At 49.7% G+C, this 17,650-nt stretch overlaps 5 protein-coding genes across 5 annotated transcripts; 3 read left to right on the forward strand and 2 right to left on the reverse strand.

Annotated features, from left to right (window-relative positions):
* Nucleotides 1–2,145: 2,145 nt before the first annotated feature.
* Nucleotides 2,146–6,471, reverse strand: PpBr36_03559 (uncharacterized protein; the record flags this gene model as incomplete). The annotated part of the gene is made up of 3 exons (XM_029890730.1): nucleotides 2,146–2,320; nucleotides 2,430–3,097; nucleotides 3,184–6,471. The coding sequence occupies 3 exons, from the start codon at nucleotides 6,469–6,471 to the stop codon at nucleotides 2,146–2,148; spliced, it is 4,131 nt and encodes a 1,376-aa protein (XP_029753634.1).
* Nucleotides 6,472–7,772: 1,301 nt separating this feature from the next.
* Nucleotides 7,773–8,393, forward strand: PpBr36_03560 (uncharacterized protein; the record flags this gene model as incomplete). The annotated part of the gene is made up of 3 exons (XM_029890731.1): nucleotides 7,773–7,943; nucleotides 8,021–8,070; nucleotides 8,288–8,393. Coding segments are annotated over 3 exons (327 nt in total), but the record flags the coding sequence as incomplete, so codon positions are not given.
* A 1,285-nt stretch (nucleotides 8,394–9,678) lies between these two features.
* PpBr36_03561 (uncharacterized protein) lies at nucleotides 9,679–11,203 on the reverse strand (the record flags this gene model as incomplete). The annotated part of the gene is made up of 2 exons (XM_029890732.1): nucleotides 9,679–10,867; nucleotides 11,004–11,203. The coding sequence occupies 2 exons, from the start codon at nucleotides 11,201–11,203 to the stop codon at nucleotides 9,679–9,681; spliced, it is 1,389 nt and encodes a 462-aa protein (XP_029754414.1).
* Nucleotides 11,204–12,383: 1,180 nt separating this feature from the next.
* PpBr36_03562 (uncharacterized protein) lies at nucleotides 12,384–14,305 on the forward strand (the record flags this gene model as incomplete). Its single annotated transcript, XM_029890733.1, has 3 exons — nucleotides 12,384–12,415; nucleotides 12,484–12,783; nucleotides 12,916–14,305. The coding sequence occupies 3 exons, from the start codon at nucleotides 12,384–12,386 to the stop codon at nucleotides 14,303–14,305; spliced, it is 1,722 nt and encodes a 573-aa protein (XP_029754415.1).
* Nucleotides 14,306–16,413: 2,108 nt separating this feature from the next.
* On the forward strand, nucleotides 16,414–16,887 carry PpBr36_03563 (uncharacterized protein; the record flags this gene model as incomplete). The annotated part of the gene is made up of 1 exon (XM_029890734.1): nucleotides 16,414–16,887. One exon carries the CDS (start codon nucleotides 16,414–16,416, stop codon nucleotides 16,885–16,887), a length of 474 nt encoding a protein of 157 aa, XP_029754416.1.
* Nucleotides 16,888–17,650: the final 763 nt, after the last annotated feature.

Here is a 17,650-nt window from a genome sequence, read left to right on the forward strand (position 1 = left end):
GAAAAAAAAAAAAAAAAAAAAAAAAAAAAAAAAAAAAAAAAAAAAAAAAAAAAAAAAAAAAAAAAAAAAAAAAAAAAAAAAAAAAAAAAAAAAAAAAAAAAAAAAAAAAAAAAAAAAAAAAAAAAAAAAAAAAAAAAAAAAAAAAAAAAAAAAAAAAAAAAAAAAAAAAAAAAAAAAAAAAAAAAAAAAAAAAAAAAAAAAAAAAAAAAAAAAAAAAAAAAAAAAAAAAAAAAAAAAAAAAAAAAAAAAAAAAAAAAAAAAAAAAAAAAAAAAAAAAAAAAAAAAAAAAAAAAAAAAAAAAAAAAAAAAAAAAAAAAAAAAAAAAAAAAAAAAAAAAAAAAAAAAAAAAAAAAAAAAAAAAAAAAAAAAAAAAAAAAAAAAAAAAAAAAAAAAAAAAAAAAAAAAAAAAAAAAAAAAAAAAAAAAAAAAAAAAAAAAAAAAAAAAAAAAAAAAAAAAAAAAAAAAAAAAAAAAAAAAAAAAAAAAAAAAAAAAAAAAAAAAAAAAAAAAAAAAGAGCGGCGGGTACCCCCATCTTGGCACCCAATGTCTCGGGTGACTGCTTGAAAAAGGCATCATGTGGCCCAATCTCCGTCGTGTATCAAGTCGTTTTTGCTTGTTTCTTTTTTGTTTACTTTATTTTTTTTTGTTGAATGTTTTCTTTTTCCGCTACATCACAAGCTTCCCCCTCCCCTAAAACAAATCGCCAGTCTAGGGATATCTTGGCGAGAGAAACGGGCACTGCCCGCGGGCTTAATCTGACAAACAGAGAAGTATGCGGGGGCAGCCGACATGATAAAATTGAAGGCAAAGAAAAAAAAAACGATGTAATCGTATTTCATTCTACCGTATCCCAGTCGCCGTCGTCCTTTCTTGCTGGGGCAATGCCGGCAAGCCCGTTTCTTCCCACCTACCTACCTTACCCATATTGCCAGAACTGGTGGTACAAGCCCATATTTCGTAACTCGGCATCACACACACACACATACGCACACATACCCCATCCCGCCCCCTCCTTTCGTTTCTCCACCCGTTTTTTCTCCGCCTTTTCGGCCCCAGATTTGTGCTGCAAGTGCCGAACAGGGAAGAGGTGATGGGATGGTCGGCCTTCTTTTATTTCTTCTTATTTCTTTTCGTCTTATGTTTTTTTTTTCTTTATCTCTCATTTCCCTGGTCACTTTGTCGTTTCGTTTGGGTAATTTCGTTTAGAAAAAAAAAAGAAAAGAAAAAAAAAACCTTACAAAAGGCCAGGGAATGCAATGCAGGTTTGACAAGAACCGACATCATCAGCTAGTTTCGTAGTTTTATTCCGGTGCCTTATTTCCCTTCCCAGGACTCCCAACAAAGAGGGGGAAACAGAATAAAACAAATGAATAAATAAACAAAGTAACATGAGCCCCGTTTCCGGCATCCGGACCCGGAGCAATCTACAGTTGCTTGGGCATGATTAGTGTGTGTGTGCCAAGCAGGAAATCGTAAAGTAGTTGATTGATCGACCAAGAGAATACGTGGTACCACGTCAGTCGTATCCTCAAAACACAAAAGAGACCCGCCTTTTGGGGTAGCCGCGAGATAAAAAGAACGGATGAAAAAAAAAGGGTCAAATGAGTCGCCAGAAAGGGTGCTCTGCAGTCAGGCACCGGCCGCATCCCGCTCATCTGTTCTTCTTATCAGTGATACGATAGGAGAGTGATGCGATAGATAGGCAAGCATGCTTTCACAGATAGGGTACTTTCGGCTTCTTTCAAGCGTCTTTATTGATAGATAGTATGCTCTCTTTTTTAATCTCGTGACCTCCATGATGGGATTTGATATCGTTTCCTTCGTCCAAGGCAGAAAAGTAAAGGCGCCAATAAACATTCGTGGGCAGGAGGCCCGGGGAGGGGGGAGGGGGAGGGGGAAAAAAAGAGGGAAAGATAATGACAGGAAACAAGAAAAGAAAATGAAAAGATAGAAAAAAGAAAAACAATGGTTTTGTTTGACACAAGGTGAATGAAGAATGATAAAAATAAAGGAACCCAGATGACCCCCATCATTTGGGGCCTGGAAACAGTAGCATCGCCGCCCAAATGCTAAAACGCTAAAGACAGAAAGCTAGAAACAAAGATGTAGTTACATGACCATTCGCGAGAGGAACAAAAAGACAGCTCACCTCCCTTTGGAAGAGGCCATCTCACCATACCGCCCACGGTTTTGTGTTGTGTCGTACGCCTGCAGGACACGAGTCTGCGACTCGTCCGCCTGTGAAAAGGCGTATCCACGCTGCTTGCGCATGCGCTGGACTTGGCGAACCTTGCGAATTGCCTTTTGGAACTGATCCATACTGAGGCGCAAATAAACAAAAATCAGATTAGCTTCAGCTTCGTTGGCACCAGGAGAGGATTGATTGAAAAAAAAAGAAAGAAAGAAAAAAAGAAAGGTTAGTATCATACCGAGGTCTATAATCTTGGATGTTGTACTTCTGAATCTCCTGGATGTGGTGATACGCCTCAGGCCTGTACATCCTCTTGGCGTACTTCCACGCCACATCCCTCAGCAGGCAAAGCACCGGCAGCACGAACAACTGAACCCAGAACACGGCGCTGGGGAACAGGCGCGGCACCAGCCCGTCATACTCGATCGATATGTTGAATCGGGGGAAGACCGAGGCGTAGAATACTATGAAGACGATCCAGATGACAAACGAGCCAGGAATAGAGATGACATGGTACTTTGTCCAGTTGTTGGTGATGAGCGCCGCCTTGCCCAGGACGGTCAAGAGGACTGCGCCGTAGAGAGCAGTTCCCCAAACCCATTTTCCTGCGATAAGGCCATCGGCCTGGATGAGGTCGTGGTACCAAAAGACGACTCCACCGAGATATAGCAGCAGCGAGTGATACATGGCGTTTGCGATCCATTGGGCAAAGTTCTTGAACTTGAAGAACTTGTTCTGCTGCCCAATGCCGTAAAGCTGCGGATACTTGTCCAGGAGGCCGGCCGAGACGTACTGGTCCAGGATACCCAGGGCCAACGGGGGCAGGACCGTGAACAGGACGTTGTAGAATGAAAGAGTCCAGGACTCGTAGATGATTTGTCCCGAAAACACATTTTGGAACGTGTACTGGTTGATTATACGGGTGTTAGATTAACAAAACAAAAAAAAAGAGAGAAAAGTCGATAAACCAAACGAGCAGAGGACCGACTTACCCAAAATTGCGTCATGTACAGAGCAATGTTCTTGTAAAACGAAAATAAGATCGCCTTACTGACACGCTGATAACTCCAGGCGCCATGAACCAGCAGCAGCTTGCGGAGGAACCGGAATTGAGCAATCGACACATCGGCACTCCGAGCCGCCTGGAGACCCTCCATACCGCTAATACCGATACCAATGTGCGCGGCCTGAATCATAGCCACATCGTTGGCCCCGTCGCCGATAGCGAGCAGGATCGACTCCTTTTGATACTTTTTGACCAGCTTCACCACAAGGGCCTTTTGCAGCGGCGACACACGGCAGCAGATGACGGCCTTGCACATGACGGCAAGATCCAAAAACATCTTGTCCAGCTCGGGCTCGAGCGCATAAGTCAGGGACTTGCCGTCAATGACGAGCGCGAGCGTCTCCATCTCTATCGTTCCGTCGCCCTGCGTCCTGATGGCTTCCAGCTTCTTTTGGATGTTGTCACGGGTTGCGGCCGCCGTCTCCTCGTTGACGATGAGGAGCATCATGTCCTCACTCAGAAGCTTGCAGCTCATGCCGATGTTGATGGCCGTCTCCTGTCTGTCGCCCGTCAGCACCCAGACCTTGACACCGGCGTTCTGCAGCGTGTGGATCGTCTCTGGCACGCCGTCCTGGAGGCGATCCTCGATGGCGGTGGCTCCAAGAAGGTAAAAGCTATGCTCGATGAGCTCGGCCGCCTTGTCCAGCTCCTCTGCTCGGTTGCCCGAGACAGTGGTCTGCGCCTTTTCGTACACAGCCATCCACTCCGTGAACTCGTGGTCCGGAACCTCGCGCATAGCCAAGCACAGCGTCCTCAAGCCCTCCGATGCGTACTCCTCCAGGTGCTGCAGGGTGACCTCGACGTGCGGGTTGCTCTCGTTAAGGCGCTCCAGGATGACCGTGTCGGCACCCTTGCAGTACACTCGGATCTTGCCATCGGGGCATCGGTATATGGTGGACATGCGCTTCCTCGTCGAGTTGAACTCGCACACGGCGAGAAGTTCATATTCAAGCTCCTGACCCTCGACTTCGATGATGACCGCCCTCGGCTTCCGGGCCACGAACTTGTATCCGAGCTGCGCGGCGCCCTCGACCAGCGCACCTTCGTCGGGTGATGCGGCCTGGTATTTGATCTTGTTAGACTTTTCGTCGCGCTCCGGAATCACAGTGTGGCACGTCGCCAGGAGTGCCAGGAAGTGCTCGATCGCCGGTGCCGTCTTGTGAGTCTTGAGGTTCTGCGCCAACTGCTTGAAATCATGGATTCCAACCTCGACGCCATCCTGGACAGTTGCTCGCCGATCCTCGGGGATCTCTTCTCCGTACATAATTCCCGCTATCGAGGACTGCTTGAACTCCATCATATTGCAGGTCAAGGTGCCCGTCTTATCCGAGAACACATATTCAACCATGCCCAGTTCCTCCACCAAGCTGGAGGTTCTACAGTTTGCAGGCGTGTCGGTCTTGTCATGGTACATGTCGAGGTCGTCGTTGATCAGGATGCCGTGCCAGTACTTGACGACTTCCAGGGTGACAAAGAGCGAAATGGGCACCAGAGCCGAGAACAAGACCCAGTACGTGACCATGTCGCGCAGGAAAACCTTGAATATCTCGAGCGCATCGCCGGCATTGTCAAGCATGATGTATGATATCGAACTGCCAAACACACTACGAGTGACGAGATCTCCGACCGTACACACGACTGAGAGAACCAGGAGGATCGCGACGAGGCCGAGAACTGCCATGTTTAGCTGTCGCTCAACCTTGGTCCGCTTGATCGGTGCGGCGGTCGCGTTGCGCATCAGCTTGGTCTCGTGGCCGGTAAATACGACCACTCCGTACAGCCAGGGCGTGTTTCGGAGCGTTGCGCCTCGAAGAAGCAGCTGTTCCGGATTCAATGGCAATTCCTTCTCTCCGCCTCCGGCTTGCATCGTCAAGGTCGCTTCGTACGTGTATAGACTGCTATTGGGCTGTTCCGACCTGATCCTGCCACCGAGCCTGCTCAGTTCGCTGGAGCTCACAAGGTGCGATGTTTCGGGGAGAGCCTGCTTGATCTTCAGGTTTGTCTCGCCATCCAGGTTCGCAGTTTCGATGTAGCAGAGCCCCTCGGGCTCAGAACTGGCCAACAGAACCAGATCAGCAGGGAAGGGTTCTTCCGACTCGACCCTGACGATATCTCCGACAGCGATATTGATCCATTTTGTCTCCTCGAACGAGGAGCCCCTGAGAACTCTTGCTTTGGACATGTTTAGAGCCTTGTCGGCCATTTTCCTCCGATAGTCTTCCACCATCTCCTTGCCGGCCGAAACCATCAACACAACTATCAAGGGCCCAATGGTGGTGTACTGGTTCGTGGGCGACAGTCTCGGTATTTGCTGCAAGGCGGCGGTGAAGAGGAAGAAAATGTTGGCGAATTTGGAGAACTGCTCGTAGAGGAACTTGGGGAGAAAGGTCGCAAAGTTGTACTTGGCGGTCGAGACGTGATTGTCAACGTACTTGTTGGCGGCATTGGCGGGAGGGTTGTTAAGGTGTATAACACGCGGACCCAGCGTCGAGGGGTCAGGCTTGCCGCGACCGAAGCCGAACTTGAAGTTGCCCATGTCAAACTTGCCCCCCGACTTTTGTTGGGATGGCTGTTGATGTGAAGCATCGCCGGTGGCCGCTCCGCCTGGCGCACCACCTCTTTGCTGTCCACCAGGTTCCGTCAAAGGAAGGTCCATCTCTGAGTACCCGGAGCCCCCCATTCCAAACATGTTCTTGGCGCGACCCATGAGACCGCCTCCCATGCTAAGCACGCTATTTCGTTTGCGCGCATTGTCACGGCTCTGGTTGCCGGGATCGTCGACGCGCGGCGCTCCACCATGCTGGTAGTAGGATTGGCCGTCTTCGGGGTAGTCGTCCAAGTCGTCGGCGTATCGTTGATAGTTCCCTAGCTCCGATGTTTGGCTATACTGTCGAGCGGCGGGTTGCATGTACGGACCCTGCTGTGAGGTGGCCGTTTCTGGCCTACCTTGGGCCGTCTGTCTCGAGGAAGACGGAGGAGATGTAGTGTTGATGTATTGATCACGGCCGCCGCCGCCGCCGCCAACAAAGTCATCGTATGACACGGACGGTCGTCCAGCCGCTTGATCTTGGTTGTGAAATCGTAGCAGGTCGTCGTCGTTCACGTTGGAGCGCTGACCTCCGCCGTAAACTGGTTGATCGTTTTCGAGATCGAGTAGTAGGTCGTTATTGCTCCTCGGGGCCCCAGGGCGCCCGGGAGGTTGTTGACCAGCCATGGCTGGATTGCTTCCAGCAGCAGTTTGTTAGGTCGATAGGCGGGCCGTATCCTAACGTTGGGACGATTGTGTTTTGGAGTTTCTAGGGTTCGCCGGCGAGGAATCTCTAGTGTTGTTTCCGCGACATGCGCTGCTTTGCGGATTGAAATTACTGCAGTGACGCTGCTCCTCTTCCTTTTTTTCTTCCTTCTTTTTTTTTTTTTTTGTTCTCTGACTTTTCTTTCTTTCGTAATGCTAAAGGCTGAGTCGTCTTTACATGCGGTTTGTTGTCAGCAACCTCTTTTTTTTTTATTGTTTTGAAAAGTTGGACTCTGGGAACAGTTAGTTGCAAGGAAGCTTGCACAGCCTCTTTTTCCCTGGGCGCAGTGGATTTGTTCTGGTACCTTTTTGGGTCAGCTCCTATTCGGAAGCGCGCTCGAGAAAAAGACAGGGTTGCTATTTCCGCCAGGTTGCACAAGCTGGGTTTCAAACCGAATTGGACTTGAAATTTGATAATGGCCTGTGCAATTGGACAATAAGGCATGAAATATCTCAGAAATCAACAGCGATAGTACCGTCGTCGGAAACAAACAAAGATCCGCTTATTCGCGAGAGAACCCGCAGAAACTTGTCCAGCCACGCAACCAGCTCGTCTGGTGTCACCACCTGCACATGAGATATTATTATTCCCGGGTATCGAGCCAGGGAAAAAAAAAAAGCCAAGAAAACAGCAAACAGTCAACACTAGGTACTTAGCGGCCGGCTGGAACGTCACTGGAGTGCGGGTACTGCAAGTTAGCGAGTGGGAACTGGCCCTTGCGACGTCAAAAAAAATTTGGGCCTTCCATCCCGGTAGCCCGGCGTTCCTGAACAGTGGGTCTTTGTCCAATCAGCGACAGTATCTACCGAGCGAGGGCTCGACTACCAGGCGTCAGCCACGTTCGCTGCGGTGGCCGTGACGTGTTTGGCGCCGAGAACGAACATCTGAGCCCCAGAGAGTCAGCGGGCGCCATTTGACGCCAACGACAAACACCCCAGTTAAGCCAAGCCACCGGTACAAACGGAGGTCTGGGTGCCAAAGATTATTGTATGCCTTACCTTTTTGGTCCATTTAAGACGGTTTATAGGGCTGCGTGAAGGCATCATTCGTTCTATATACTTACTGTACCTTTACGTATCCTTTTGTTTTGGTGGAATCGCCCCACTCCAATTAACAAGATATCGTAGTCACTGACAAAGCCCCCCCCCCGTTCTCCATACGCAAGCAATCTCAATACGAGATTTATTAAATCCCCATCGTCTACATCGTGATCTACAAACAGCCCCATCTGCTGCTCTGCATCATGGTCTGTGGGAAGTGCCAGAAGCTTTCCAAGGGCACCTCGTTGGCCACCCCAGCAGTCAAGAAGAAGTCAGAGATGTATTATGGTTCCCCTGCTTCTTCCTCGTCCTCGAAATCATCAGCCACGCTGGGGCAGACTGGTGTGTCCAAGGTGAGTTTGCCTGGTTATCTCTTCGCCCGGGGCTTAGATGGCCAAGTGAGAAATGCTGACACGAAACAATAAACCAGAACAAGTTACTATCAAAGGGAGCCAAGAATCCCTATGCCCAGTATTCGAGGTAAAGAAGTCGTCCACCCGGGGTGAGATGGTTGGACAATAACGAATACTAAACACACCGACATCGCTTCAGTTCTTGTGACAAGTGCAAAACTAAAGTCTCGCAGGGGCATAAATACTGTCATTCCTGCGCATATAAAGCAGATGGTGTGTTCCCCTTCCTTCTGACTCTGATATGAGGCGTTGCTTTGCTAAGCCGAGATTCGAAATGCATGTAGCCTGCGCAATGTGCGGAAAGTCAAACTCCAAATCGAAGAGCGGCTCCGCACCGGCTGTCACGGGGCAGAAGTTCTCGTCCAAATAAGGCCAGGTGATAGTTGGTAACTACATACTGTGATCTATGAGAATCGATGCCAAAATTCTCAGGATCCGCTTAGATATGTGCTCGCACCGACCACAAACTCCGTCCATCGCCTCCTCAGAACAGCTCATACCGGGGCCTTGTTAACACCCGCCTACCCAATTTGCTGGTCTGTAGGGGATATGAATGGGATTCTTTCGAAGTCCGGGTTCGGATGGAATTTATTACTTCTGAAACGTGCAATGATGAACCATCCTGCGATCCTCGACCAAGGGATCTCTCCTGCATTTACTAATTCCGTTGCTGAAATAGAGATTATACGGCTAGATCCGTCTCTTTCAGCCTGATTTATATAATGGTTCCAGAGCTGATAGGTATTTGTGTCGCTGGTGGTATGAATCACGTAAATATACTTCGTTGAGTAGGGGTCGGACTTTTTATATTCTTTGGCGATGTTGGAGTCCCATGAATTAGTATCAATGTTTTTGTTGGGCATTTCGAGCACAGCTTGCTGCGTAAAGCCACCACGATCCTCAAGAAATTTTGGCTTGACATCAATACCTAAGGGGAGGGCTTTAGGTTTAAGTAGGCTGGGATTGAGTGTTGTGGCAGCAAAACCTGTGCTGAGAAGCGACGACAAGCAAAGTAAAGGTAACATTTGGAGAAAATGTTTGCGAAAAAAACCAGAATCATTAAGATGGTGGCAAAAAAAATCGCTTCTGGTCATTCAACTCGAAGAACACAGCCACTCTGCTAACTTTTAGACTCTAGCCAGGACCTGCCAGCACACCGAATATATTGATTCAGGCGACTGCTTCGGCGATCGCCAGCTGTATTGGGACCCAATCCTCAAATAGCTGGGGGGACGCATAGCTTGAACACGTGTTTACATCGCGGACGGATGTTAGAGTGGAGATCCAATAGGAATACTGGAGAGAGTAAATCGATGGCAAGAGAGTCACCACCAGGCCAGAGGAATGCAAAAAAGCTACGAGGGCTCCAAAGAGTATTTGACTCCCACATATGGCCATGTCAATAGTCAGATAGAATATTTTACTAACTATGTTCACTACTCCGGCCTCCATGGAACGAGAGCAATGAGTCGTTGGACGAATTAAGGGATTGGCATCAAGTCTCAAGGCAAAATTGCCAGATGATAAAGATCGATGATCGTGCTCAAGGTCAAGCGTATCGTCTCTAGCAAACCCGAGATGATTGTAGACTTAAAGAAAAGATTGTGCCCTCAACAAACACACATTCGTAAAGCAAGTCATACAAATGCATACACATATATATCCTTTATATCCTTTATATCCCAGAAGCAGTAAAACTCAGTAAACTCCCCACCGTCAAGCCAGCGACCAGAGACAGCGACATGAAACCGCCCGCAGCCTCACGCTCAGGCTCGTCGACCCACTCCGCCGCCGCCATCATAGCGCTGCTACCCAGCCAGCCGCTGGTCAGCCCGAACGGCAGCTGCACGAGCAGCAAATAGAAGAGATCACTGTTTACGGCCGCGCCCCGGCCACCGACGTTGCAGAGCAGGTACAGCGGCAGGAACAGGACGCGAGCCACAGCCAGCCCGAAGAGCGCGGCAGGTCGGTGGCGCAACGAGAAAGGTAAGATGGTGGCCACACGGCCGGCGAGATCACCCAGGTTCCAAAAGAAGAAGGCAAGCGGTATGAAGGCCTGCGGTTGGAAGATTGGGCTGACGTCTCGGCCCGTCCGTACGGAAACGATCTTGGCCGTGAAGACGGGAAAGAACATTGTTAGCGCGAAGCAGACGAAGACGGCGCCTGCGACAAAATGCAGCTTTCGGAATAGCGTCACGGGCCCAACAACCCTGCGCGCAGCGCGTTCCGCCTCCTCGATGGAGGCATGCGACGCAGCCATCTGATCCGCCAGGCGCATCTCGACGAGCGCATTGTGTCGCCGGACCAGAGGGATGAAAGAAACCAGGGCAGTCGCAGACACGACCACTGCCGTCAGGAAGTATATGAAGGCTGCGTTTCCGGCCCCTGATTGACTGCTCTGCTGCTGCTGGTCGTCAACAGGCGCGGAGAATGCAAGCACAGAAACCATCTGTGCTATTGGAGGGAGTACACCAGCAACACCCTGCCCAGCCATGATGGCCTGCGTATATTCGGGTCTTCCAAAGCTAGCCGCAAAGGCGAAGGCGCCATTCTGCATCAAGCCAGTGGCCCAGGCGGACAGGGCAACAGTCACAAGGACGAATGCCAAGTAAATCCCGGGCGAAACATTCAGGAAGTACACGGTCGATATGGTGAGGAGTGCAAAGGTGCATATGTTGATTATAAGTGCCGTGTTGATCCGCAGCGGGTACGACGCGGACCTTTGCATTCCGGTGAGGACGAGCATGACTGCCAAGTTGGTGAAGGTTGAGGTGGAGAGAATGGCAGACTGAAAGTTGTCGAGCACCCAGGCATCGTCGCGGAAGCGCATTTGGAAGTACGGGGCCGCGGCCATGAACATGTTCCTGCCAGGGCGAAGCACAGCAGTCAGCATGGCAGGACAATATGTAGCGGAGTGCGTACGGAAAAAAAAAAAAAAAAAAAAAAAAAAAAAAAAAAAAAAAAAAAAAAAAAAAAAAAAAAAAAGAGGGCGCGTCTTACCAAGCCCATAACATGGCGACGCCGACCATGGCAAAGATGAAATATTCTACCCAAGAAAACGGAACCTCGCCGCTGTCTTCGGGCACCAAAAGGGTTTCCGCATCGGACCCGTGGTCCAGGCCACGCTCGGTAAGTGGTTCATACTCGGCCTCGTTACGAGCCGGCTTGTTACGAGCAAAGAGGCTCCTGACGCGATCCATTGTTGCGTCGCTGGAGAGGAGAGGATCGATAGACTTTTGCGACCGCCGATGACCTTAACTATATAGTCTAGTCGATGGTTACATGGAAAGCATCCGATACTTGGTTAGGGATAGGTATGTATTGGCCGCAGTCCACTTTGGCTTGGGAGGTTCACGATTCACATCAGGGACAAGTCGGTTGCGAGGGGTCGTCGTCGCAGCCAAGGTAGCGCGTGGCGTCGCTCCGGCTTGGGAAAAACCACGTGAACTAGGCTTGCATGAATAAATCTTGGCGAGAAAGCCGCCATGAAATGCGACTTGATGAAAATTGGCGACGACAAGACAACGTAAGTAAGTAATTACCTACCACATACGAGCGATTACGAGGCTATTAGACGTTGGAGTAAAGGAAGCGCGTGCTTAGTTGGGGACTGGACATCAACATGGTCATTTTGTGGGTCTGACAGGTCCCCATTTCGATGCCGAGACTGTGGGGATCTATCTGTTCGATCCAACACAACTTGGTACAGTAGATCTCGGGGTCGGGTTTGATGAAGCATGCGCTCCCGCCTTTGTGTGTTTAAACCAACACTGCTTTCCATGAAGAATTGAGCCATAAACTGCACTTAAATCTGCCACAGCATACCCCGGGAGAAAGCTATTGGATTGAGGAATATACCTTGTTACAGAAACAACACAAGATGCTTTACACAACTGTTAATTCAAAAAATGTTAAGCACCCGATCCTATTGTTATTTGAATTGCTATATCGAGAATTGTGCCAGGCCGAAGAAGACAAATGCGATGGCAGTAGTATTGTGCTCACCCAGCGGCAAAGCTCACCTATGAAATAATGCAACCCCTTCCACCGTTGTTGAATCATTAGACAATGACGGATGACGTATCAGGTAATCGCCCTAAATACTTTTTGTGGTTGAAAGGCTTGCCTGGGTTGTGCAATGTCATAGGCACACAAACAAAACGCGCCCCGCGTCGAAGCAACAAGCGAAGAATAACTGGCAGTAGTACACACTGGGCCCATCCATCATTCCTTGTTAGCCACTTCTTTCCATGCTTACCCTTCCAACGACTTTACTCGACAGCAAATAACTTGATCGCATCTATCCAAAATTACATACTTCTCGATTCGACCGACTGGGCATATGGAAAAAGTAAATTTTCTTCTTCAAATGTCGTAAACATGGCACCAGTAGCTGTCGAACCCCAACATCTGTAAGCTCTGATCTACTCCGTGTCATTCTAATTTCCACTACGTCATATACAGTGACACTGCTAAAAAGTCAACAAAAACATGCGCGCACATACCCGCCCAGATACGTGCCTCTGGTCGCGACAATATCGCATGCGACTCTAGTCATCGCGCTGACTGCGATCGTGGGACGCGGTCTGTATTTCTCATACAGGTCGCTGCCACCCGCACAGTCGACGCGCCCGCGCCTGGCGAACCGTGACAGGCTGGTACCTGTGTTTTCTGCCCTTGCCGCCCTCAGCTTGGCGCTGGCGACACGTTCGACGTCCCAGTACGCGTCTATATCATACAGCAAATGGGCGGATGAGCGTGGTATTGATTCAGAAGGGTGGTCAGTATTTCTCTCTCTTCCTTTCTCCCCAAGGGCTTATACAATTAAGACGGACATTCACCCTGCTTATCTTGTGATTGGCACGGCCTATTTTCTCCTTTATCCTCCACGTGCTGAGTAAACCGTTCCTAGGTTCCCTTATCTTACCGGCGGCAACTTGACACGCTGGCTACATGACACACCAGTGTATCGGGATGCGCTTGAGATCGTCGCCGAGAAGGCGCGCCGTTTCTGGTGGGCCCAGCAGGCAGACCTTGGTCTAGTCTCGTGGGCACTCCTGCTCTCCATAGAAGGACACCGCCGCCGAATCCCTCACCTTTGGGCCTACCTGGCACTGTCGCAGCTTGTCAATCTGTCATATGCGCAAAACCTCTTCTATCTCGCTATGCTACTGACCCCAGTCCCCCTGGCTGATGATGGGAACAGAGGGAACCAAGAAAATTCTGTGCTCGCGCGAGGGCTGCACCGGGTATTTCCACCCAAACCAGCGAACTGGTGTCCACATCCTGGCGTGTTCCTGGGCATCCTGTTTCTGAACCTCGGAGCCGTATCTCTGCTTCCGCATGTCGCTGAAACCTCAGCAACAACTGACAGCATCATCTCGCTTGCGGTTACGACACTCGCCACAAGAACACTTTCCATGATACTGGTTGCCATGCCAGCAGCCATCCCGGTATCTTGGGGAACCGTGCACGCTCACCCGCACGACGCATATGGAGCCTATTCCCAAATATTCCGCACGGCATCACTGGCGAGCCTTGTCCTACATGGCAAAGCATCATTGACGGCTCTCACATACAACACGCCTGGTTCGCACACGCACAGGCACCTACGCATACAGGGCGTGATCCCTTCCTCTCTCGCATGGGAATATAAGAGGCGGACGGAGTGGGAAAGGACTGCGACAGCGGTGACCAAAGTCCTCGGGTCTACAAATGACCATCCTGTTGTCGCTGCAGTGGGGAACGACGTTCTGCTTTCGGCCTTGTCGCTGGGCATCTGGGCTGCCGCACGGGCGCTGGAGCCACATCACATTTTGCGCTCATGCTGGCCGTTCTATTCACCAGGAGCCGCTGGAAGATCAATGGCCGAGGACATCAGCTCTCTCGCCGAGGATTACGCAGATGGCGTCGAGGTTGAACCGGCGGACGAAGCAGTGGTCAAGTCCGAGCTGGACCATCAAGACATGCCGATCAGTCCTCGAAAACGCGGAAGGCCTCCCAAGAATGCGGCTGCTGCTAGCCTGCCCGCCTCTGACGAAACTGCGCCAACGATTCGGCGCCGTGGTCGGCCTCGAAAGGTCAAGCAAGAAGAGCCGGAACCGAAGCCGGAAACAGAACAAATAGCAGATCCGACATATGAGCCCACTCCAGAAGAGGCAGCACAGGTGGTCGAAGGTGACGCCCTTCCAGAGGAGGATCTGGACTGGGAGGTGGCTGCCCTCGCGTGGGGAATCACAGCCATAGGTGGACTTGGATGTGGCAGCGCTGGCGTCTATGGAGGAGAATGCATTTCTCGGTAAAAAGAAATGTTTGTTTCTCGGAAACTGTTGTCCGAGTAATCTGTTGCTGGGGGTGACGTATATCAAGTAGCAACCCAACGGTCATGATGGTGCGTGACGCAGGAGGTGTTTGTGCACCAGGCTAGACTAGCTGTACAGTATGTATGCATGTACGTGCATGAGTACCAGAAAAGAATCAACCAACGCTCTACAAAAAGTAGGTCTCAGGCTGTTGATCCGTGGTTCCCCGGTAGTATCCACTTGATTGAAAAGGTGGGTTAAACAAAAAAAAAAAAAAAAAATCATGAGATGCAATGCAGGCCGCGATCCATTGCATAGAGGAAGCAACGGGCCGAACGTATTCCTACCGTTAGCCAAAAGAAGAGACATGTGAGTGGGGGCGATCACTCAAGTCAATCCCACTCTTGTCTTGGTAGGCCGCCCAGCCAGGTAAGTCAGCCACATGAGCTGATTTAGGGCACAAAATAGAGACATTAAGATAAAACAAACAAAAAGACCACCCCCCACTTCGATGCAGTCAAAGTTGGGCAATTCGGAGAAATCTTTGCGTCGTCTGACACAGCCGAAAAAAAGGAAAACCCCCAAAAAAGCAGGAGCCAGAATGTGAGCATCGCAGAGGATTTGTTCGAAGAAAAACAGAAAAAAAAAAAAAAAAAAAGGACCGGACAGGCCGACAAAACCCACCGGCGTCGAAAAAATAGAAACGAGAAACCACCGGAGAGGAACGCCAGAGTCTAGAACAGCTAGGCTCCATCCAGACTAGAAAACCCAGACCGTGAGCCAGCACCTACCAATACCCCCTGATGGCGGGGTGGGCGACTTATGACCCGCTACACGGTCGGCCTAATGTATGTGATTGGCAAAAAAAAAAAAGCTGAGGAGCAACCCATACTTTCAAGGCACACGGCGCGCGACGCGGCCTCGAACCCAGGTGGACTGGGGATCGGCGCAAACCCAGCCTGCATTCGGAATGGGATTGCTTACCACGGTTTTGTTTTGGCTTAGGGGAGGGGTGGGTAAAATCACGCTGGTCGGCAATGTGCCGTACGGTAAGATAGATATGGGGGTGTTTTTTTCTCCTTTAACCCTGAGGCGGCGATCTTTTGATTCGAAGCGGTGGGGGACAGATTATTTTTACTTGTAGCGGTTAGGACCTTGGTTGCTTGGGGGTCACTGAGCATCCATTTTCCCCCGTGCAAGCAGATGCAAGCAAAACTGTGGCATCGGCGCGGCATGAAGGCAAAATATTGAAGAAAAAAAAAAAAAAGATAAAGAGAGAAGGTGTAGGGCTCAATCAAAAGACCACTATGTATCGGATCCCCCGCAATGCCCGCTGCCGATCATTTTTGGTGAGAATATTCGCCTCCCTGGCTATGGCCTGTGGTTGCAATAGTCCACTTTTTTTGCAGCGGACTGGCCTTTCTGGCTCGCTGCTTCTATCGATCGACATCCCGGTGTGGGTGTGGAGAGACGTGGGATAGAGTCCGGTCCAGACGAATAGATATGCATGGATATGGATCTTTTTGGGTGACAGATTTTTTTTTGCCCTCGCTTGTCTTGGGGTCTCGAGCCCATGGAGGGTGGTTGAAGAAAAATGGTTGGAGAAAAAAAAAAGTAGGCCCTACTTGACCTAGATTAGCTGTTTGCTGTTAGTGGCGTATATTTTTCTCTGGGTTGGATCACTAATATTGGTACCAACAAGAATTGGCCCCGGACGAGGAGGAACCTTAAAAGACCAGACCAGGTCCTCGAGTCGACCCCTAAAACATCTCTGCCCTTCTTCGATGTTTCTTCATGATGATTATCGCAAGATTTTGACAAGGCAGATTATTTTTAAATATTTCTCAAACTTGCTCAGCTAGGGCTGTCCTAGTTAGCGAGAGGTATTCTTTGCAAGCAGCAGTTGCCTTCTGCTTGGCTCATAACAATTCGTTGTCCCATTTAAGCGGCGACTTACACCCATCGACGCAACTCTCAACTCGACCCTAGTCAACTATATTCCAAACCCTTTTTTTTTTGTTCATTCTTGCTGCGCAAGTTCTTTTCGAGTTGTCTGGAGTTTACACCGAAAACAAAAACAAGAAACAAAAAGAACCCATACTCCAAAAATGTCGATCCGCAACACCTGGAACCGCATGCTGCGGAGGACATCCACAGGCTCAACGACATCAAGCTCCTCGGGCTCAGACACAGCCATCACACCGGCCTCGACAGCACCATCGTCGCCGGGCTGGGGCCCCAGCGCGACGTTCTCGTGGCTGGTCCCGACCAGCAGCAAGATCAGCAGCGGCTCGCCCTCGCCGACGTCAGGACCGGCGGTCGCGACACAGCCTCTTCCGCACAGCAAGAGCGACAAGGAGAAGAAGAAGTCGAAAAAGTACTACTCGTCGTCATCCTCGGGCAACAAGAAGCGGGTGCACCCCTCTGAGAGGCCGCTCACCAAGGAGAACCTTCGGCACCAGGAGCTGTTTGCCAACTTCAGCTTTGGGGAGCCCGACGGCAGCAGCAGGGGATTCGGCTCGCGACACTCCTACGACAGTGGAATCAGCCCTTGCAACTCAAGGCGGAACAGCTTTGCGTGATGCTTGAGCTGCCGCGCGTGCATCCTTTCACCAAAGGCTGTCTGTTGAGATTATAATACGTCATGTTTCCTTTCTTTTTCTTTTGTCTCATTTCTTTTGTTACTCAAACCTGGACGGTTGGAACGGGGACATAATGGGCTGGGCTCTGGGCTGGGGAATTGGCGTTGGGGGAAACTGGTGGCAAAATCTATTCTATTTTATCTTTCTTCCCCTTTTCTTTAATTAATGCAGCCTTGGGAGCGTTTTTTTTTTATTCCTGTTATTCCCGGACTTTACACTTTTTGTCGCAAGGGGTCGCAATTCACAAGGCATAGGTGCGGGCCATGCGGGGAAGCAGGGTGTCATCACACACCCACGCCTGCAAATCCCCTCACTCGCAGGGAACTTGGCTTTAATCTGTTGGACGACTTATACAACAAAATTTGTTAATTGATGAAAGTTGGTGGCAAAACACTGCATCTCCGTCCTGCACAGGACATAGGCATTGCGCTGAATGAAAGCAGAAAGTGTAGCTGCAAAACAAAAAGAACGAATTGATCAAACAAATAATACCAAAATGGGTCTCCTTGATCGTCATGTTTATTAGTTGGCCGGTTTACTCAGTGTCATGCTCGTGCCCAAGTGTAATCATTGCACGAAAGAAATTTGATAGTACCCCACGTCGACGTTGGCTTACCTACCTTACCTACCTTGGCAACGAACACAACAAACTAGCCCATTTCATCCGATAGAACAAGACCAGACGACGGGATACATAAAATTC

The sequence above is a fragment of the Pyricularia pennisetigena genome, chromosome 3 (assembly GCF_004337985.1).
Source record: "Pyricularia pennisetigena strain Br36 chromosome 3, whole genome shotgun sequence".
NCBI lineage: Eukaryota > Fungi > Ascomycota > Sordariomycetes > Magnaporthales > Pyriculariaceae > Pyricularia > Pyricularia pennisetigena.